Source organism: Manis pentadactyla, chromosome 9, assembly GCF_030020395.1.
Source record: "Manis pentadactyla isolate mManPen7 chromosome 9, mManPen7.hap1, whole genome shotgun sequence".
NCBI lineage: Eukaryota > Metazoa > Chordata > Mammalia > Pholidota > Manidae > Manis > Manis pentadactyla.
The window spans coordinates 101005861-101029278 of NC_080027.1; the positions used below are offsets into that span (position 1 = coordinate 101005861).

The 23418-nt window shown below is 35.3% G+C and overlaps 1 protein-coding gene across 5 annotated transcripts in view; it reads left to right on the forward strand.

The window, feature by feature from the left end:
• The window catches only part of DNM3 (dynamin 3), a 585714-nt gene that overhangs the window by 101533 nt on the left and 460763 nt on the right, over positions 1-23418 (forward strand). For all 5 annotated transcript variants that reach the window (XM_057507881.1, XM_036918454.2, XM_036918458.2 and 2 more), the window contains exon 2: positions 690-763. In XM_057507881.1, coding sequence (XP_057363864.1) covers positions 690-763 — 74 coding nt within the window. The remainder of the gene's footprint in view (positions 1-689; positions 764-23418) is intronic.

Sequence of the window (23418 nt, forward strand, 5' to 3'; positions counted from 1 at the left end):
TGTACTTGAAACCAATGTAAGATTGTATATCAACTATACTTCAATAAGAAAAGAATAAACTACGATCTATCATGAATGAGAACAACCAACACTCACACTGCAATATTATTTTCTGCTGTTAATTTCTACATATACAATATTTAGCTCTACCTCATCCTACATTCTATGTGTGACCTTTTATTAGAGAAAATTTTTAGGATGTTTAGAAGATACATCTAATAAGACTTTATTACCTTTAATAATGGTTAGTATTTGATGATACTATTATTGATCTTGAAGCTGGACTGAGTATTGAATGTTTTAATTACCAAAAAGTGTAAGGATTCATTTCTGCATCAAATGCTTTTATAAATGCTGATGCTCTGAAAATAAAAGTGAATTGACAGTACACAATAATTTAATGCAAAATTTTATTAATTCCAGCTAAATGGATGAGTGTCATATTCTAGTGAGGTTATTATAATAATGCACATGGATTACTATTCAATGGCAGAGGCCTTTCCCCTCTACTTCTTTTTTTTATTACTTTGCAAATGCTTCTTTTGTAGGTTGGGCCTAGTATTCTGTAGACATGTGATGCATCGAAAAGTTGGAAATTAAAGTAACTGTGAACTTGAGTTAGACATTTATAGGTGATCAGAATTATTCAAAGTACCCTAATCTGTTATTTCCTTCTTTTTTTTTTTTAGGGACTTTCTCCCTCGAGGGTCCGGCATTGTAACGAGAAGGCCTCTTGTGCTGCAGCTTGTTACTTCCAAATCAGGTAATGGATCAGGGTGTTACCGTCATGGGTGAGCACACTCCATGGTACCTGTTGCCTGCATTCCTGGGTGTCGGGCTGTAGCAACAGAAACATTTTTGTGGTCACTTTGCTGAGGTAGCTGCCCGCCTTTCTCCACAAATGCTCCCTTCTTCGTTGTCCTTTTGACTCCTTTGATCACGTTAAAGGGAAAGTGCCATTTGTATATACATTTTTAAAAACTAATTTTCATGCCTAGATTCTCATTGTAATCCATCTATATAATTTTATAGTACAGTGTAACCACTAATACCCTTTGTTATAATTTGTGCATGTGTGTTTTTGTGTGTGTCTGTTCAGGAATTTTTTTAAAGTAACAATTCAACATCCGTGTAATATCTGTATGCATATGTGTAGTGTATGTGTACTCATGTGTATATTTATATTTATATTCATATCTATATCTAATGTGCTGTGCTTGTCCCTTTCCTTATCACCATGATACATTGATAGTTAAATAAACTTTGTTTTTATATTTATTTCTTAGCAACTAGTGATGTTGAAATTTTTTGTGTTTATTTGGTGTTTATATATATTTTTGAATTGGCTGTTTTTATCTTCCCCCTCTTCTTTTTGAGGATTTTACTACTTTTCCTACCAATTTCTTTGAAAGCACTCATAATATTATGCCTCATAAATGGCAAAAACTAAGGGTATGAAGTTTTACCCCTATTTTCTTCTAAGAATTTTACAATTTGCTCTTACATTTATGTCTTTGAGTCACTTTGAGTTAATACTTGTATACAGTGTGAGTTAATGGTCTAACTTCATATTTTCTGTGTAGATAATCCAGTTGTCTCAGCAATATTTGTATGGTTTTGACACCTTTATTGAAAATCAGTTTGCCATCAATATACAGGTTTATTTTTGTACTCTGAATTCTTTTCAGTTGATCTATATGTCTATATTTGTACCAATATCACACTGCCTTAATTACCTTTCCTTTGTAGTAAGTTTTGAAATTGGGAAGTGTGAGTCCTACTTTATTCTTTTTCATGATTGTTTGGCTATCCTGACTCCCTTGAAAGTCTGTATGCATTTTAGAATTAGCTTGTTTTATCCCTGGGATGCAAGATTGGTTTAACATCTGATAACCAGTTAAGTAATGCATCAATCATATCAATAGAATTAAAAAGGAAAAAAAAATCACAAGATCATCTTAACAGACAGAAAAAACATTTGAAAATATCCAACACCCCGTCATGATGAAAACACTCAAGAAACTAGTAATAGAAGGGAACTTCCTTAACCTGCTAAAGCGCATGCATGGAAAACCTACAGCTAACATCATACTTAATGGTGTAAGAGTTAATATTCTCCATCTAATATCAGGAAAACAACAAGGATGTACACTCTTTACACTTCTGTTCAACATAGTACTGGCAGTTCTAGGCAAGGCAATTGAGCAAAAGAAAGAAAGAAACGACATCTGTATTAGAAAGAAAGGAGTAAAATTATCTCTATTTTCTGGTGATATAATTAAGTACGTAGAAATTCTTAAGGAATCTACTTTAAACTACTAAAACTTATAAATGGTTCAACAAGGTAGCAGTATACAAAATCAATATACAAAAATCAACTGTATTTCTGTACACTTGCAGTGCACAATCAAAAAAAGAAATTAAAGCAATTCCACTTACAACTGGCATCAAAAAGAATATTCTACTTGGGGATAAATTTAACAAAACAAGTGGAAAAATTACACTCTGATAAGTACAAAGCATTGTTGAAAGAAATTAAGGACTATCTTAATAATTGGAAAAACTTCCCACGGTCACTGATCAGAAGATTTAATGAATGTTAAGATGGCAGCACTTCCAAACATCTACAGATTAAGTGCAATCCCTGTCAGAATCCCAGATGACTTTTTTGGTGGTAGAAAACGCAGATGAACCATTTTTTTTAATGTAAAAAAAATCTGGACTAAGTTTGCCTCAAAGGAGTGAACTCAAATGCTATCATTTGGGAAAACTAAATTACTTACAAATCTGCAGTGGACCAGCCACTGTTCTAAACTCTGGAGATAGAGCAGTGACTAGGACAAAGTCCCTGTCCTTCTGGTGACTTAATTCTAGTTATATCATTTTTAATATATAGGAGTTTTACTTATTATGATTGTAAAATTTATAGATTTACATTTGACAAAAAGTAAATATTTAGCACTATTTTCTTCCTTTTCATATTATATTTTTTAACATTTAGTTAGTTCTTTATTTACCTGAGGCTTATTTTCACGTATGCTACAGTACATTTTTCCCAGTCTCCTTTATCTTCTACTATATTCCACCACTTATTTATGAATATCTTTTCTGTTTTATTGTGCCAAAATTACAGTGTTTTACCTTTGTGAGTTTATAATTTGCTTTAATATCTAATATCTATCTGCCAGGTCTATAGTCTTCTCCCATTACTTATTTTTATTTAGGGGTTCTTTTCTATTTGTGTGGCAAAGTTTAGAATAAATTTGTAAAGACAAAACTATTGCGACTAGAATTATTTTAAACCTATAGATTCATTGGAGAATAATTGATATCTTTTAAATATCCTTATTTTTCCAATCCATTTTTCTCCAGGATTGGAAATTAAAGGATGCTATATCCTTTAATTTCCTCAAATCTTCTCTGTATTTCTTAGTAAAACTCTTGATGGTGTTTATATAGTGTACATGTACTTCTAGTTAGGGTATTCATATTTATTTTAGTTCTTGTGGTTTGAATAGGGCTTTCTTTTTTCATTATATTTTCTAACTCCTCATTGGAGATCTTAGTAAAAGCTGCTATTTTTACTTACAATATTTAAAGTAACCATCTTACTCTACATTTGACTGATTAAAATATTTTTAATTGATTCTTTTGGGTATTTTAGTTCTATAGTCATTTATGTACATTTCTTAATTTATTCAACAAATACCTATCATGCAGATACTGAGATGGCTGAGAAAAGGTATTTATTGACCATAATAATAATGATCTCGGCAGTGGGGATTTTTTTGGTGAGTATTGACTGGCATGGGAAAAATTCTCTTGCCTGTTGAACTCCTTTGAGAAGGTACATTACATGCTTCTAACTTACACACTTTGTTAACAGTCTCCCAATCTTGTCCTTTCTAAGCCTCTGATCTTTCATTGCTTCCCATTAATCACCAAGGATCCTTCTTCATGTCCCACCTCTTTTCATACAAAGTGGACTAGAAATTCTTCCTTCAGGAAAAACTTGCCTAGTTGTGGGGAAACTGCAAAAAGCAAAATAAATAAGCAAAACAAATACATAGAATGTTAGATGATGAGGAAAGTGAACATTGAAGCCATCTTGCTGTTTGTGTAGCTGGAGGGAAGTTAGAAGATTCTGAGATGGGAGCTGCTTGTGTGTTTGAAGTTTAATAAGGAGGCCAGAGGACTGGTGGTGAAGGGAGTGAGGAAGGGTAGTAGGAGATAGGGTAAAGAGAGACAGTGTTTCTAAAATAGGAAAAAAGTTGATTGGGTGGGGACGTGTGGGCTAGGTTCCCTGAAAGGGAACATAATGGGATTAGAGCCTTAAAGTAGGTGCTACTCACAGTAAGAGAAAGAAACAATAGAGAAAGAGAGTGATTCAGGACTATTTGGGTATGGTGGGTTATATAATTCCTTTACTCATGAGAGGGATGAAGGAAGGGATGGATACCTTGTCTACTGCAACCACGTGGAAAGAGGAAAATGTGGGGAAAACTGCAAGTCTGTACTTCGAGTTGTATAGTCATTTGATGACATTTTTCTCCAGCAAGTAGGAGACAAGATATTTACTGATAATGATTATTTTATCTTCTCATTTCCATTAGTGTGTGTCTAATTTCTCTTTAATGTCTTACCTCATTGGCCAGGACTTGTAGAACCATGCTCCTAGTTGTGATGAAAGTGACTCTTCAGTTAAATTATGCATATACTAATTACTATTTGCTTTTCCTGGAAAAAAAACTATTTTATTCCTAATTTTTAAAAGATTTTAAGGCCTAATAAATCGACATATACTTTAATTGACTGCCATTTTGATGTTTATTGAGATGAACATTCATAACAACTTTTTGATATGTGCAGCCTTTCATAAATTTCTGACTTAATTAAGCATCCTTGCATTCTTGCAATATACCTGATTATAGTAACTTATTCATTTACTCTACTATTAAAATAATTCCACTAATTTATCTAGGCAATTTACATTCATTTTCTATATATACATCTGTCTATCATTGTCTGGTTATTGAATTAAAGCTGTATTAGTGGACATAAAGTAAATTGAGTAACTCTGTCTCTTTTGGCTTTCTTCTATTAGCTTTTCAAACTCTTAAGAACACAGTGATATATTTTAGTTTCTGTTTCCAGTTAAGGAGGCTGCTAGCCTGGCCTTTTACAAAAGGTTATGTCGTAGATTCAGGGGTTTAGAAACAGCAGCTGTGGGCACTAACCGCCTGAGTGAGGTAGACTTGAGGCTGTGGTTGTACTGGATTCAGAGGCATTGAATGTCAGAGTATGTAGGGAATATATTAAAAACCATATGGATACTTAGTGTTCTAATAAAGAGTCTTGCTGCCATAACTCTAGAAACTCTTATAAAAGGCTTGCTAGGTCTGGGACAGTAAGTATGTAGAAAACTATAATAATGAGTAGCTGCCATTTTTGAGCATTAATTATGTTTCAGCACTGTGCATTTTGAAGATATTTTCATTGAATCTTTATGAGAACCTTCTGAGATAGATTTTATGATTCTCAAAAAAAAGAATCCTAGGAAGGTTAAGAAATCTGTCCAAGACTATACTGTTGGTAGGAGTGGGGATTGTTACTAGGATCTTTCTGACACTGCAATATCACATTTTAAAAATAAGAAACTGGAACTGTTTGTTTTATATTTGCAGGATATATTTTATATTCTTAAAGGGTATATTTATGTAAGGCAGCATAAATATGTGAATAGTATTTAGAAATTGGTTAATTCATCATTGTCATCTTCTTTTCAACATAATGCTGTTCAGTAGTATTTAATTGCTTGTCTCCATTTTGCTGCTGTATTAGTTGTTAAACCAAGCCAAAAATTAATTACAGGCCTTGTTCTGTATAATCTGTTTTAGGACATTAAGTACTTAGTATAGAAAAGCACTCCAAGAAATCATACAGTGTTTGAGGAAGGTGAGAAAAGTCACCATCTCTGTTTTATTAATAAAGGCAAACATTTAAAGTGATAAGGTCATGGGAGTTTGGATTCAGAGAGAGGAGAGGAGTTCCTGAAGGTGTGGCTTGAGAGGACAAGAGCTGGACAAAGCTTTGATGAGGTTTTGGGTAAGGACTGCAGTGTCAAGAGCAATGGAGGAGGTGGGGGGTCCTCATAAGACAAGGGATAGTTTTCAGTGCCTGTGGGTTTCCTCCAATGCCATGCTGAGCCTGGCTTGTGCTGCTCCTGACTCCCCATGTGCAGCTCTCTTTTCGTCTCCTTATTCAGGGACATCGTGGTGGTAGCTTGAAGTTAGTCATGGTGGGAGGGTTTTCGGTCTGGAAGTTGGCAAATGCTACAAATCAGGACTTTTTCCCCCTTAGGGTGCCAGCTGTTAAACTTTTACCAGCATGCCACTGGTTTCCTTCTTCTTAACACCTGTTCTTACAGTTTACTGATTAAATGACACATCAGACTGAAAAAGCAAATGTGTCTGAGTGTAGTGTTTTTGATGAACTACTGTGTAGTTCAGTAGAAAGCGTCACTGCTTTAAGAAATGATCCATTTGGAATCTGATGTGCTCCCTGAAGGAGAGGTGGGTTTTTTTTTTAGACATTAGAATCCAAGTCCTTCTTTGTATTAAGAGTAACTGTTAAGGACTTATAAAAGTTAAGGTTGTGGTTAAGGACAAGTACTTAACTTTTCTTTAAAATTTTTCTCTAAATGTGCTTATATTGCCTCACTCTTATATTTCAGTGACATTAGTATAAGAAAGGAAGATATTAAAAAATCAGAAATTACAAATGGGTAAGTTAAAGGTAATTGTTCAAATTACAGAACTATTCTTTCATGAAAGATTTCCTTGATGTTTCCTCCTATCATGCACATCAAATATATTATTAATTCATCAAAATTTACTGCATCTCTATTATATCTACTGTGCGATGTAACATGTTTCCCTGTTTTAAAAATTGCATATAACTTTTGATTTATTAGAGAACCATGACTGTTCAGTATTTTGGGTCCTTGGTTGGAGTTACTGTAAATGACCATTTAAATAAAGGTGCTCAGTAACAGAAGTCAGAAAATTTGTTTTGGAGGTACCAGATAACTAACAGGTTGAGGTGGGGACACAAAGTTCAGGCAGCAGGTCTGCGAAGCAGTAGGAAGGCTTGTGCAGGTGGCTAGTGACAGTGATCTGAGCGAGGGGCAGCACATGGGGCTCACCCTCAGGTCAGCCTGAAAGCGCTGAATCTTGGCAGAACTGAGTCAAAGGGTGTTTGAGGAGATTGTTTCCTACTACAAGTCAGGGAATAATTAATTCTAGAGAAATATGTCAGCTTTTCACAGGTGAGATATTTTAAAGAAGCTTGTAGATGAGTTAGACTTTAAATTCTGATTCATGTACAATGACCAGGACTTGTTTTCTGGTTTCATAAATCAGACTGATACATACTAGTGGAAACATTCAAGTACCATTCTTGAATAACAACACTGAAATGAGTTTAAAACTATGTATTTCATTTTTTTTTACATTTAAATATCTGAATTTAGTTGAAATTGAAATTGATATTTTAGAATAAGACAGGTTTTTTTTGCAGAGGATTAAATGTTTGTTATCTTTTCATTGTAATAAGTTAACCTCATGGCAAGTACAAATGTGATTCTAAAAACATTCTGTCTTAACTATAGCTTTGACCTTGTTCTGCTCCAGTGCTAATTCCCTGTTGCTTTCTATATTAAAGTGCAAGTTAAATCATATGAAGTGCAGATTCATACTTTATAGAGCTCCTTGAATATAGTTATTCTTACATTTTCATGTGCTAAGATTCCTGGGGCTTCCTGGGCATCAATCAACCTGAGAAATTTTGACTGAGTAGTTCTGGGGCAGGACTCGGGGAGCCGCATTTTAAAGAACTACTGCCAGATGCTTCTAAAACGATTGGTCTTTGAATTTCTCTTTCACAAACACTCAAAATAGTTTCATCTAATTCTTTCACTACTGTTATCATTACTTTTCCTAGATACCTTTCCTTCTTTGAATTTCTTTTGTTGAGAAATTACCTACAATTCTTTAAAAAATTGTCAAAATGTTTAGTTGTAGAGCTTTCTTTTTCACTGATTGAGTTTATTTTTAGAAGTTTTGTTTTTAACAAATTTTTATTGAGGTACAGTTGATACATGATATATTGGTTTCAGATTCACAACATAGTGAATCTACAAAATACTAAATGCTCACCATGATAAGTATAGTTACCATCTGTCACCATACAACGATATTACAATAGTATGAGCTTTATTCCCTATATTAAACTTTCTGTCCCCATGACTAATTTAGTTTATAATTTGAAGTTTGTACCTCTTTTTTCACTCAGCTATTTCACTTGCCCTCTCACCCCCATCTGTTATGTTAACCAACAGTCCATTGTCTGTGGTTATGAATTTATTTCTGTTTTGTTTGTTTTATATTCCACATATAAGTGACATCCTATGGTATATGTCCTTCTTTGTCTGTCTTATGTGACTTAGCATAATTCCCTCCAAGTCATAGAGCCCTTATACAGGTCTAAGCACAGTGCTGGGAATATAGCAGGCACTCATTCAGTGCTGAACCAGGGCACTCATTCGGTCCGCTGCCAGGGCAGCTGGCTCAGACACCAGCACATCTGGCCCTGGTATTTTAAGGGCCTGGATATCTTTTTTCCCCCCAGCTTTATTTAGAGGAAACATTGTACAAATTTAAGGTGTGCAGTGTAATCATTTGATATATGTATATCTGAGGATCATCATAAACTATCTGATGTTGAAATTCTATTAACACCTAGGCTTGTTGTTCCATAACTGACTGACGTTTTAGGCATAAATGTAGAGAGTTAAAAATCATCCAGGTGGAGCCCTACTCCTTGATTTGTGATAAGGCCAGGAAGTCCCATTGAACATCACATAATTATCAAGCACAAAATTTTAATTCTGGAAAATATATACAATAAATATAATTCTGTCAAAAATACATTAAACTATATTTGGTGAGGAAGTTGGACAGTAGGGATGTTGTGTTGTCTTTAAGAAGTTTGAGAATCAGGGAATCTGGGAAAAAGATAGCAGTGTAGGAAGACAGGGCAAAAACCTTTTCCCAAAATCACACAGAACATGAAAATACATCAAATACAACTAGGCCTGAAAAATACCTGAAGACTTCAGAACCAACTACCTACATCTGGGGAAGAAGAGAAGACCTTACAGAAAAGGGTAAAGTGGCAAAGCCATGATCTGGCAGGACCCAAGCCCTGCCCCAACCCTGGCCCATAGACAGGAGGAAGAGGAATGGAGCAGAGAGGGAGTAGAAGCCCAGGACCACCGAACACCTAGCCCTGGAGATCTGCTCTAGGAATATGAGCCCACATTGCATGGTTCCCTGGTGATTGGTGGGACTGGACAACAGAGAGAGGCAGAACACTTGGGGAGGCTCAGATCCCAGTTGCCTGTGGAGAACAGGCATACTCCACCAGCATCCCTAAGAAAGAAAGCAGAATGGGCCATTTGAAAGACTTCCCAGCAGTGAGACTGAAAGAGGGGCAATGATTTCACAGTGCTCTCTGTTTAGAGGAAAGGTCAGGTGGACAATACTTCCCTATCCTAGCCTCAGCTCAACAGGTTGGGAGCCTTTAGGAGCTTTAGATGCTCAATCCCTCTCACTGGAAACACAGCCCAGAGGCTCCTAGCAGCAGTGCACAGCCTGCCAGCCAGCAGTGAAATCACACTTTGCTCTTGGGTAGGCAGGGGGAGAACCCCCAGCCTTCTCAGCCCTATACTGGGCCAGCTGGGGAGCTGCACACAGGAGCCATCACCTGGGAGCTCTTTCCTTCTGGCAGGTCCTGTTCTCCAGTGGCCCTTGCCACCGCAGCAGGTGGATGGAGGGTGGCTCCACCCATGGAAGCTCCAGAGAGTATTCTCCCCACTCCTGTGATCAGCTGACAGCCCACCTGAAATCAGATCACTATGAGCAAGGCAGAAAGGTGCCACACCTACTGCACACCAACAGCTGTGGCTCCTGCACAGGAAATTGAGCTTCTGAGCACTAAAGGGCACCTCCTATACAAATGTATTATCCCATAAGAAAACTAACTAACTAACAAAATAAATAAATAAAATTAAAAATTAAAATTAAAAATTTTTTAAAGGCAGAAGAATTTGGCCCAAACAAAAATATACGAAAAACACCAGAAAGAGCCCTTAGTGAAACTGAAATCACCAATCTTCCCTATAAAGATTTCAAAATGAGAATCATGAAGAGGTTCATAGATTTACAGAAAAGTATTCAAGATCTCAGTGAGGACTTCAACAAATAGCTTGAAATCCTGAAAAAAAACCCCACTCAGAGCTGAAGAATATACTATCTGAAATGAAACACAAAATGGAGGTATTTAAAAGTAGATTAGATGATGTAGAGGAGATGGAAAATGAAATAGAAATTAGAGAACAGGAAAACAAAGAAGCTGAGGAACAGAGAGAAAAAAGGATCTCTAGGAATGAAAGAATAGTAACAGAGCTGTGTGACCAATCCAAATAGAACAATATTTGCATTACAGGGATACCAGAAGAAGAAGAGAGAGGCAAAGGAATAGAAAGTCTCTTTGAGGAAACAATTGTTGAAAACTTCCCCAATCTGGGGAAGGAAATAGACACTCAGGTCATGGAAGCACAAAGATCACCCAAAAATAGAAACCCTAGGAAGACAACACCAAGATGTATAGTAATTAAAATGGCAAAGATCAAGGACAAAGAGAATACTGAAAGCATCCAGACAGAGGAAAATGATCATTTATGAGGGAAGCCCCACTAGGCTATCATCGTACTACTCAGCAGAAACCTTGCAGGACAGAAGGGTATGGCATGATATATTTAATGTAATGAAGCAGAAGCACCTCCAAGCAAGAATTCTCTATCTGGCAAGATTATCATTTAAATTTGAAACAGGGATTAAGAAATTTTCCAGATAGGCAAAAGCTGAGGGAATTCACCACTACGAAACCATTCCTACAGGATCTCTTAAAGTGACTGCTCTAGATGGAAATGCTCTTAGGTCTAAACAGCTGTCTCCAGAGAAAATAAAATCACAGTAAATGTAGTAGACCAACTAATTACTAAGCAAATACAAAATTAAATCAACTGCTCACAAAGTTAGTCAAGGGATACACAAAGAGTGCAGAATATGACACCTAATATATAAGGAGTGAAGGAGGAAGAAGAAGAAAGGAAGAAAAGAGAAAGAACCTTTAGACTGTGTTTGAAATAGAGAAATAAGTGACTTAAGATAGACTGTTAGATAGTAAGGAAGCTATTCTTGAACCTCTGGTAACCACAAATCTAAAGCCTACAGTGGCAGTAAGTACCTATCTATCAATAATCACCCTAAATGCAAATGGACTGAATGCACCAATCAAAAGACAGAGTTGCAGAATGTACAAAAAACAAGACCCACTTATATGCTGCCTACAAGAGACTCACTTCAAACCCAGAGACATACACAGACTAAAAGTGAAGGGATGGAAAAAGATATTTCATGCAAATAATAGGGAGAGAAAAAGCAAGAGTAGCAGTACTTAAAGAAAATTGAATTCTAAACAAATAAAATAACAAGAGACAAAGAAGGACATTATTTAATGTTAAAGGGGTCTGTCCAAGAAGACATTATAACCATTATAAATATCTATGTACCTAATATAGGAGGACCTAAATATGGAAACAAATACTAACAGAATTAAAGGGGGAAATAGAATGCAACACATTCATTTTAGGGACTTTAACACAAAAACAGAGATCAACCAGACAGAAAATAAGTAAGGAGACAGAGGCACTGAACAATACATTAGAACAGATGACCTAACAGACATCTACAGAACACTCCACCCAAAAGCATCAGGATACACATTCTTCTCAAGTGTACATGGAACGTTTCCCAGAATAGATCACATACTATGACATAAAAAGAGCCTCAATAAATTCAAAAAGATTGAAATTACACCAACAAGCTTCTCAGACCACAAAGGTATGAAGCTAGAAATAAATTATGCAAAGAAAACAAAAAAAGCACACAAACACATGGAGACTTAACAACATGCTCCTAAATATTCAATGGATAAATGACCAAATAAAAACAGAGATCAAGCAACATATGGAGACAAATGAAAACAACAACTCAACACCCCAAAACCTGTGGGATGCTGTGAAGGCAGTTCGAAGAGGAATATAATAGCAATACAGGCCTACCTCAAGAAAGAAGAACAATCCCATATGAACTGTCTAAACTTACAATTAATGGAACTAGGAAAAGAACAAATGAGGCTCAAAGTCAGTAGGAGGGACATAATAAAGATCAGAGGAAAAATAAGTAAAATTGAGAAGAACAAAACAATAGAAAGAATCAATCAAACCAGGAGCAAGTTCTTTGAGAAAATAAATGAAATAGGTAAAACCTGAGCCAGACTTATCAAGAAGAAAAGAAAGTCTATACATATAAACAGAATCAGAAATGAGAAAGAAAAAATCACTTATGGACACCACAAAAATACAAAGACTTATTAGAGAATTCTATGAAAAATTATTTGCCAACAAATTGGACAACCTGCAAGAAAAGGACAACTTTCAGAAAAATACAAGCTCCCAAGACTGACCCAGAAAGAAACAGAATATCTGAACAGACTAATTACCAGCAATGAACTTGAACTGGGAATAAAAATACTACCTAAGAACAAAACCTCTGACCAAGATGGCTTCACGAATTTTATCAAACATTTAAAGAAGACCTAATACCCATCCTCCTTAAAGTTTCCCAAAAAGTAGAAAAGAAGGGAATACTTCAAAACTCATTCTATAAGGCCAGCATCACTCTAATACCAAAGGCAGACAAAGACACCACAAAAAAGAAAATTATAGACCAATATCCCTGATAAACATAGATGAAAAAATCCTCAACTGAATATTAGTAAACTGAATTAAAAAATACATCAAAAAGATCATCAGTCATGACCAAGTAGGATTTATTTCAGAGATGCAAGGATTATACAATATTTGAAAATCAATCAATAATCATACACCACATCAACAAAAAGGACAAAAATTACACAATCATTTCAGTAGATGCTGAAAAAGCATTTGACAAATTCAACATCCATTCATGAGAAAAACTCTCAACAAAATGGATTTAGAGGGTAAGTACTTCAACATAATAAGGACCATATCTAGGAAACCCACAGCTAGCATCATATTTAACAGCAAAAAGCTAAAAGCTTTTCCTCTAAGATTAGGAACAAGACAAGGATGCCCACTCTCCCCATTTTTATTCAACATAGTACTGGGAGTCCTAGCCACGGGAGTCAGACAACAAAAAGAAATACAAGGCATCCAGATTGGTAAAGAAGAAGTTAAACTGTCACTGTGTGCAGATGACATGATATACATAAAAAACCCTAAAGACTCCACCAAAAACTATGAAAACTAATAATTGGATTCAGCAAAGTTGCAGGATACCAAAGTAATACACAGTAATCTGTTGCATTCCTATATACTAACAATGAATCAGCAGAAAAAGAAATCAGGAAAACAACTGCATTTACATTGAATCAAAAAGAATAAAATACCTAGGAATAAATGTGACCAAGGAGATAAAAGACCTATACCCTGAAAAGTATAAGACACTTATGTTAGAAATAAAAGAAGACACCAAAAAAATGGAAATACATCCTGTGTTCATGGATAGGAAGAATTAATATTGTCAAAATGGCTATCCTGCCTAAAGCAATCTATAGATTCAGTGGAATCCCTATCAAAATACCAAAAGCATTCTTCAACAAACTAGAACAAATCATTCTAAAATTCATATGGAACAACAAAAGACCCTGAATAGCCAAAGCAATTCTGAGAAGAAAGAACAAAGCTGGGGGCATTACACTCCCTAACTTCAAGCTTTACTACAAAGCCACAGTAATCAAAACAATTTGGTACTGGCACAGGAACAGACTCATAGATCAATGGAACAGACTAGAGAGCCCAGATATAAACCCAAGCATATATGGTCAATTAATATACAATAAAGGAGCCATGAATATACAATGGGGAAAATACTACCTCTTCAACACAGGTGCTGGGAAAACTTTATAGCTGCATGTAAGAGAATGAAACTGGATTATTGTCTAACTCCATACACAAAAGTAAACTCAAAATGGATCAAAGATCTGAATGTAAGTCTTGAAACCATAAAACTCTTAGTAGAAAACAGGCAAAAAATCTCTTGAAAATAAACATGAACAACTTTTTCCTGAGTATATCTCCTCAGGCAAGGGAAACAAAATAAAAAATGAACCAGTGGGACTACATCAAACTGAAAAGCTTCTGTACAGCAAAGGCCACCATCAGAAGAACAAAAAGGAATCCTACAGTATGGGCGAATATATTCATAAATGATTTATCTGATAAAGGATTAACATTCAAAATATAAAAGGAACTCATACATCTCAACACTCAAAAAACAAATAACCTGATTAAAAAATGGGTGGAGGATCTGAAAAGACACTTCTCCAATGAAGAAATATGGATGGCCAACAGGCACATGAAAGATCCTCCATGTTACTAATCATCAGGGAAATGCAAATTAAAACCACAGATGAGATATCACCTCACATCAGTTAGAATGGCCAACATCTGAAAGACAATAAACAACAAATGCTGGTGAAGATGCGGAGAAAGGGGAACCCTCCTACACTGTTGGTGGGAAGGTAAATTGGTTCAAACATTGTGGAAAGCAATATGGAAGTTCCTCAAAAAACTAAAAATAGAAATACCGTTTGACCCATAATTCCACCCCTAGGGATTTACCCAAAGAAAACAAGATTTGAAAATACATATGTACCCCCTATGTTTATCACTGAAACATTTACAATAGCCAAGATATGAAAGTAGCCTAAGTGTCCATCAATAGATGAATGGATAAAGAAGAGGTGGTACATATACACAATGGAGTATTATTCAGCCATAAGAAGAAAACAAATCCTACCATTTGCAACAACATGAATGGAGCTAGAGGTTATTATGGTCAGTGTAATAAGCCAGGCAGAGAAAGACAAGTACCAAATGATTTTACTCATTTGTGGAATATAACAACAAAGCAAAACTGAAGGAACAATAACAGCAGCAGCCTCACAGACTCTGAGAAGGGACTAGCGGTTACCAAAGGGAAGATGTTGGGGAGGGTTGGTGGGGAAGGAGAAGGGGACGAAGGAGCTCTATAATTTGCAATCTTAATATGGATATGTCACTGGGAAGGCAGTGCAGCACAGAGTAAAGTAATGACTCTATAGCGTCTTACTGTGCTGATAGACAGTGATTGCAGTGGGGTGGGGGGTGAGTACTTGATAATATTGGTGAATGTTGAAACCACAGTGTTGTTTATGTGAAATCATCATAAGATTGTATATCAATTATACTTTAATAGAAAGGATAACAGTTGACACTAAAAGAAAGTTTGAGGATCACTATCAAAGAAGGAGTAAAGGGGTTTGTCTTTCTCGGGAATGCTTTGGGTTATTGTTACATGAATGCTGGATGCACTATAATACATAAATGAACTTACAGAGGTCCTAAGTAGAGCATCATTCTTAATAAATGGGCAGAGATGTGGAGGCTATATACATATACTAAAATAGGATTTTGTCTAAGTGTTCCCACATTTATAAACTATTTCATAGAGAGGTCAAATGGTTCTCTTTCAGAATTCGTATAAACCTTATTTTTGAGGGTAAAAAAAGGTAGTTTGTACTATCTGGGACTTTCATCTAGATGTACTTTAAATCTGGTTTGATTTAATTTTTCAGGCCATTGTTCTTTTGATATTTGCATAACTCCAGAAATTCAACTTGTCTTTATTTTATGCTTGGCTATTAGGATCCCACTGTGAATCACTGGTTATATTCATTTCTTCTTTCCTGTCATTTCTTTCATTCCTTCTTTCCTTTTGCTGACAATACTCTAAACTGTCATTATTATTATTTTTTTCCTATTTTCTTTTGTTGTGCTTTTTTCTTGGCTTAAAGATTGACTACACATGTATTAATAGACTTAGGATTTCTAATTGCTCAGTTGTGTCCCTTCTAATGTAAAGTCCAGAGAAATTTTTGCTCAATTCTCATAATTTTAAGAAAAGTTCAAAAACCATTCTAAACAAACCTGACCCAAAGTTTATTTCTTCACAGTTAGATGACTGCCCTTTAATACCACATACATTTTCATTTAGGAATTAAATGACTAAATAAAAGGTATTGAGGCTTTATCTGCCTTGAGTTTCCAAACCAAAAATTATAGTTCTCTCATCTTAGACCCTTTTGGTCCATCTAATATCTATTCCTGAATTAAGTCTGCTTATTAAAGAAGTTGGGTGGAAGGGAGATAATCAAGTTGCTTAATTTTGAGACTTCTCTTTCCATTAAGAGAAAAAAAAAGTGTTGTTTTGGAATAAGTTATATTGAAGAGGACTAAAAGGTAATGGTAGAGTTGTTAGTATTTGTTTGAATCTGAGAAGATGAAGTGTGATTTTTACTATAAGAAAATGAATAGCCTAGTTTTACATCATGCCCATGGCTATAGTCAACTAACAATTACTACTTATCTGCCCTTTCCCACTCTCACTGTTTCCCCTTGACTTCTAATTTCAGAAATTGTAGATGACAGATGCATCCTGAATTTTCACGTATTGGATGAGTGGAGTAGTCTAGAGTACATTTTTTCTTTTCTCCTTGTCTGTTGGACATATTTGATCTCCCCTCATGCCACAGCCTGCATCCTCCTGTCTGTGAAACATTGACTTCAGTAATCACCTGACCAGTTTGACAGGATGGGTTATCTGATCTGTTGAATGACATGGCCTGTAAGTTTAAGAAACTGCATCAGAATAGATGGTAGTTGAGCTGTTCTGCTGGCTTACAAGATGGGTTTGTACTAACTGAAGGCATTTATTTTGCAGAGTGAACTAAATTTGCATTAAGTAATTTTCAAGTGATGGTGTTAGTTTAATACTAACAATCTCCTGCAAGCCTGGTGGAATTTCTTCTCATTATTTTTTCAAAGAGTGTTTGTTTAGTAAATTTTTATCTTCATGTTTTTGCATTAATTTATTTACCTGTTCATTAAGTGTATTTTGAATGCCCACAATGCCTCACACAACAGAGAAGTTGCCAGTTTGTGTCCTGCATTCAGTGTTTCTTTGTCTTCCTGTTACTGTTCTTTTGGCTAATATTTAAAGAGACCTAATTTTTTTAACCTCTACTAAAGTAACATACTGGATGAAATTGTCTTTCTAACTTAACTTCAGGTTTTATTGTTCCATTACATATTAATTTGGTGTTATGTAATATGAGGACTTATGAACGACATTTCTGTAAGGCATGTCAAAAGCAATTTGAAAGTTTCTGTCCTTTGGAGGGTCTCAAGTCTAACTCACGTCAAGTTTGATTTCCATTTTAACTTTCCATATGCCATTGTTCCTCGCATTCCTCTTTAGAACCCTTTTTCTTGACATGCATATATACATTATATATGTATAAACATATATGTAACTCTTCATCATTGTATTATTTTATTTTATTTTATTTTTTTGAGAGGGCATCTCTCATATTTATTGATCAAATTGTTGTTAACAACAATAAAATTCTATACAGGGGACTCAATGCATAGTCATTAATCAACCCCAAGCCTAATTCTCATCAGTCTCCGATCTTCTGAAGCATAACAAACAAGTTCTTACATGGTGAACAAATTCTTACATAGTGAATAAGTTCTTACATGGTGAACAGTACAAGGGCAGTCATCACAGAAACTTTCGGTTTTGATCACACATTATGAACTAAAACTCATTGTATTATTTTAATGTTTTGTTTTGCTGTGTACATGTCTACCAGTATCAGATTCTATGTAGGCTTTTCATGGGCTGAGTGTTAGTACAGGATTCAGAATAAACATAAACATACTTAAATAGAATGCAGGTCTATTTTGATTTACAAGATGTAATCTTGAGATATCTACATTGTTTATTATTGTCTAAACTTTTGCTAACCTTTTAAAGAAATCTTTCAATTATTTTCTATGCTATTGAGATTGTTAAAGTTGGGTATTCAAAGAAGTAAATGATTAAAGAACACTTATTCAACAGTTTACTGAGCACCTTTTCTCTACTCATGTGAATGCTATTTCTTTAGGTAACTGAGTAGTCTACAAAAATATAAATAAGACACAGTTCTCACACCAGAGGGGTTCTGCTGCAGTGTCTAATAGGTGAGAATAGCCACACCTTTAGTACTTTCTGGATAGTGTAATTGCAGAGGGCAAAAGCTGCCGGAGTGATATGAAGAGATTATTTGACTGAGGAAAGTATACATGCTACGACGGCCAAATGAAAGAGAATAATGGCAGTGAGTGTTTAGAAGTTGGGCCTGGAGAACATTCTGTAGAGGAAATGCCAGCTTCCTCTTTGTGCTGCCCCAGCCTCACATTTAGACTCCATCATAGAGTTCATCTTGGTGTATTGTTAATTATACATCTGTGCATCCTAGGATGTCTGCTTTTCAAGGGCAGAGATCCAGTGCAAGAAGCTTGCTATCCTTGTCCACGGTAGCCACACTTGATGTTTTCTTTGTTTTACTCCAATACTATTTAGGATGAAAAATGATTTTACTGATTAATCCTTCAACAACCAACATGCATTTCCTATTTTTATGTCAGTGCTTTTTCTAATTATCCTCAGCAGCAGTGACTTTTAATACATATATAGTAGGACTGAGTTTCTTGTGGTTAAAGAAAAGCATGCAGAAATGAATACACATATATATGTGCACACTTTTGCATACTGGGAATTTATGATTAGGGATGATTATTACATTTGTATTTTGCCTTTTGTTCTCCTTTTTATTGGGGCTGATTTCTTTGCAATTTTTTTGTACAAGTATATTTGTATTTCTTGCTCATTTGTGTGAGTTGAAGATGGCTAAGTAAAGATTTTGCAAAGTTGGCTTGGGTATTTATTAAGCTGTTGAGGAAAGATATTTGATCTTTTTAGCCCACAGTGTTTTAAAATACTGCTTGTTTGATTTTGTTCATTTTGTTTTAAATGTAATAAGGCCTCTGATAGTATTTTCAGCTTGGAGTCTGGACCTCAGATGTTGGATACAAAACACTGTTCTCTGAAGTATTGGCATTGAGTTAAGGCTCTCCAAGGAACCATATGTTAAGTCCTAGTTATTAGTTGCCCAAGTGAAAGTAGTAGAGATCTATTGCAAACTTTTATGTAAAGAAATAAGCAAAATGCAAAACTAAAACTTATGTAAATAAAAAATCTCAAAGAAATAAAATAACAGATGGTGCCAGTGCAAGGAGAAACATTAGGTAAATATGAGATATTAATTGAAAATATCATTAATTCACTCCACAAATATTTATTGAGAGTGTCTATGTGCCAGACACAGTGAATAAAGCAGGCAACTCTGCCCAAGACACACAATAAACAAAACTAAATAGGTATTTGACATAGTATGTTAGATAGTATTAGATGCCATGCAGTCAAAAAGGTCAGGGTGGGGGAATTGAGAACATTGGATTGCAGTTTTATACAGGTATTGAATGTAACAAAGTCTTTGAATTGCTGCGAGGTGGCCATGTGGCTTTCTGAAGAAGAGCATTCCAGGTAGAAGGAACAGCCAGTGCAAAGTCCTGAGGTAGGCGTATGCCTGGCTCACTGTGGGAAAGTGGGGAGACCAATGTGTTCTGTAATTGGCAATTCTTGTTTTCACATAATGGTTGATGATTCGAGTGGCTTAGTTGATTCCTATTTTGGCTAACAGGGAATAATCATTTGTTCCATAAATGTATTACTGATTTTTCAAAGAATAGAAGTTCAATGTAGTATATTTTAAGATTAAAAATAAACTATATTTTAAATATTTTAGAATAAAGTATATTTGAAATATTTTATATTTAGTATCTTATATTAAAAATTTGTTTAAAACAGGACTGAGAAAAATTTTAAAACAGTGTCCAGTAAAGGCCCAGATATTTTAGGCTTTGTAGGACTTATGTTATCTGTCACAACTACTCAACTTTACTGTTGTATCATGAAAGCAGCTATAGACAAAATGTAAATAAATGGGTATGGTTATGTTCTAATAAACTTTATTTATGGACCCTGACATTTGAATTTTCATATAGTTTCCATATGCCACAAAGTATTCTTTTTATTTCTTTTCTAGCCATTTAAAAAATAAAAAATATTCTTAGAGTCGGGGCTGTATATAAATAGCTGGTTAGATTAGGCTCTGAGGCCATAGTTTGTCAACCTCTGATTTAAAATACAATTACAAATTTGTTAACTCATTGACAATATAGGATTGTATAGCACCCAAGGAATATTGGTCCAAGTGTCACTTATTACTGTACAATATTGGAAATAGATTGTTTGGTATGGGTTTATATTAAAGTAATAATTGCCTAAAAGAGTATGCTATATCATTGTGCCAATTTTTCCCTGACAATGATGATTAATTGAAAAAAAATTATTTGTATTTTTTTGTTCATAGGTTTCATTTCAGTAAGAGTTTATTGTGTAAATAATATACAGCACAGATGGATGGGTAAAGAGTTCATAAACAGAAGAAGTAACCATTAGCAAAAAGTGCTAAATCTGGTATGATGATGACAAATTCAAATGTTTCATAAAGGATCATTTCAAGAAATGGATTTTGGCAACCCATACTTTATTGTTGAAACCAGTCTCATAAAGATTCTAGTAAGTAACTTTGAGGGGTTATTTCAAAATTTTCCTTATTCAAAAGGGGAAAAAATGAAAGCAGTTTACAGTAGAAGCAAAGAGGGTGAACTGGTAGAAGTTGGGTTGAGGTTGATGGCCCAACAGTTTTTTTCCCAGTGGCTATAAAACTGTTGAAAAGTGTATTTCTAATGTAATTTTCATCTTGCTATGAAATGAGGGGCTAAGATTGGGAGGAGTGGAAGTTGGCAGTGGAATGGCAGATAAATAATCAAGTCCACCAGGGTGATGAAAGGTTCTTGCCAACGGAGTGGCGTGTAATGTGAGATCCCAAGGATTAGGAGTGATATAAGAAGAAGGATGTTGGAAGCAGGGGAAGAATATTCAAAGCAGGAGAGATTGGCAAGTATAGGGTCCCGAGGTTAAGACAGAATTAAAGTGCGTTATCTGAAAAAGACAGCCATGGCTGGGACATAGTGCAATCAGGGAGTGCTGTGCCTCATGAGCTGGAGAGAGAGGCAGGGAATCTTGCAGTATTTGTAGTTTGAATTTTATTCTAATTGGAATAGGAAGTCTTTCCAGAGGTTTAAGACAAGAAGCAACATATTCTGACTTGTATTTTAAGAAGCTCTCCCTGCTTACTTTGCAAAGACTACTGTAAGGAAGCAATACTGGAAGCAGAAAGGCTTGTTGATTCATAATTTCCATCAGATCTAGAAAAATTTCAGCCATTACTTTTCAAATATTTCTCTATTCCCACTACTTTCTTTTAGACATTATAATTACATATGTGTTCTGTTTGGCCATTTGATATTTTCCCACAGGTCATTGATGCTCTGTTCAACTTGTTTTTCCCCAGTAATTTTTTTACTCTGTGACTCATTTAGAATGGTTTCTGTTATTAGGTTTTCAAGTTCATTCATTTTTTTCATCATAGTGTCTAACTGTTGCTAATCTTATCCAGTGTATTTATCACTTGAGATATTGTGTATTTCATCTCTAGAAGTTTGATTTACATTTTCTTAATATCATTCATTTCTCTCCTCATCAATTTTATGGTTTCTTGGACATATGAGTACATATATAATATCTTAAAAAATTCCTTGTCAACCAATTCTATCCTCTTTTTATTGTTTCTGTCTTTTCCTGTTGAATGAATTTTATCTTGGTTATGGCTCATATTTTCCTGCTTCTTTGCATACCTGGTATTTTTGACTGGATACTAGGCATTGTGAATTTTATGTTGTGCTGGATTTTGTTTTAATAAATTTGGACTTCATTCTGAAATGCAGTTAAGTATTAGGCATCAGTTTGATCTCTTTGGGGCTTATTTTTAAAATTTGTGATGATGACTCCAGAGTAGCCTTTAGTCAAGGGCAAATTTGACCTCATTATTGGCTTTAATTGAAGTCCCAGGTGTTAGTAAGTCTTTGCACGCTGACTCTTTGGAACACCAACTATTCCAAGCATGATGTGAGCTCTGGGCATTTCTCTCCTACTCCTTTCTAGTTCTTCTTTCACTTGCCCTTGGTAGTGTTCTCACGTGTGTTCACTGATCAGTACTCAGCCCCTCTGTTGGTCTCTAGATCTTTATCTCTGTGCAGCATCCTTCTCGTAATTATTTTGATCCACAGAATTCTTCCTGCATTGGCTTCCTTGAACTCTGAATTCTGTCTCTTCATCTTAGTGAGAGTCTTACGGTCTCTCTGGGTTCTCCCTTCCTGTGCTGTGTGCTGACATTTTCTCAGGCAGTGAGCTGGAGCATTTGAAGTGCTCACGTGTTGGTTTCCATTCTCTCAGGAATTAGTGTTTTGCATGGCCTGTGCAGCTCATTGTCTGAACACTGTTCTATCATATATCTGATCCTATTTTCTAATTTCTTAAGGGGAGGGTAAATCTGATTCCTGATACTCCATGGCTGGAAGTGGAGGTAAGATACAGTTAACCTTTAACCCTGTATGTTAATGATCAACATTGAGATCACATTGGTTTTTGCTGCTTGTGAAAACATTTTCAGGATCATTTTTTCAGCATTGATTTATGACTCTGAGATGCTGAGGAAAATCTTACACTCATACCTCCCTTACCTCAAAATGTTTCTTTTACCTCTTCTCCTTTTTTTTTTTGTAACATGTCTCTCACTTTTAGAAGCTACCAAAGAAATACAGAATACCAAGTGAGTGAGGCATTTAATCCCAAGCTAAAAAAACTGGATTTGCTATATCTTGATGGCATTTCTGAGCTACTATAGGGATGTGAAGTTCAGATATTTTTAGGTGATAGAGGGAATTCCTACCAGGCTGCAAGGTAGATTAGTTAGCAAGTGCTTTGCATTGAGGAAGGGCTTGGGTTTGTAGTTGTCACATTTAGAACCACTCCCTAAAATCCACTTCCATTAGACTCTGCAGATGGTTACAACTCATAAGGCCATGTTACCATATTAGTGGTTACTGCTAATATGGTCTCTTCTCAAGAAGTCAGTCTTAAGAAGAATTTCATCAGGACTATTTATTGGTGCTTGCTTTATCAGTTCTTGGCTGTTACAGAACACCTTCCTGATATTGGTCTTCTCAGGAATAATGGCAGGGATAGTAGGGAAAGCTAAATTAGTTCATGAGGACCTCTCCTTACTGTAAGG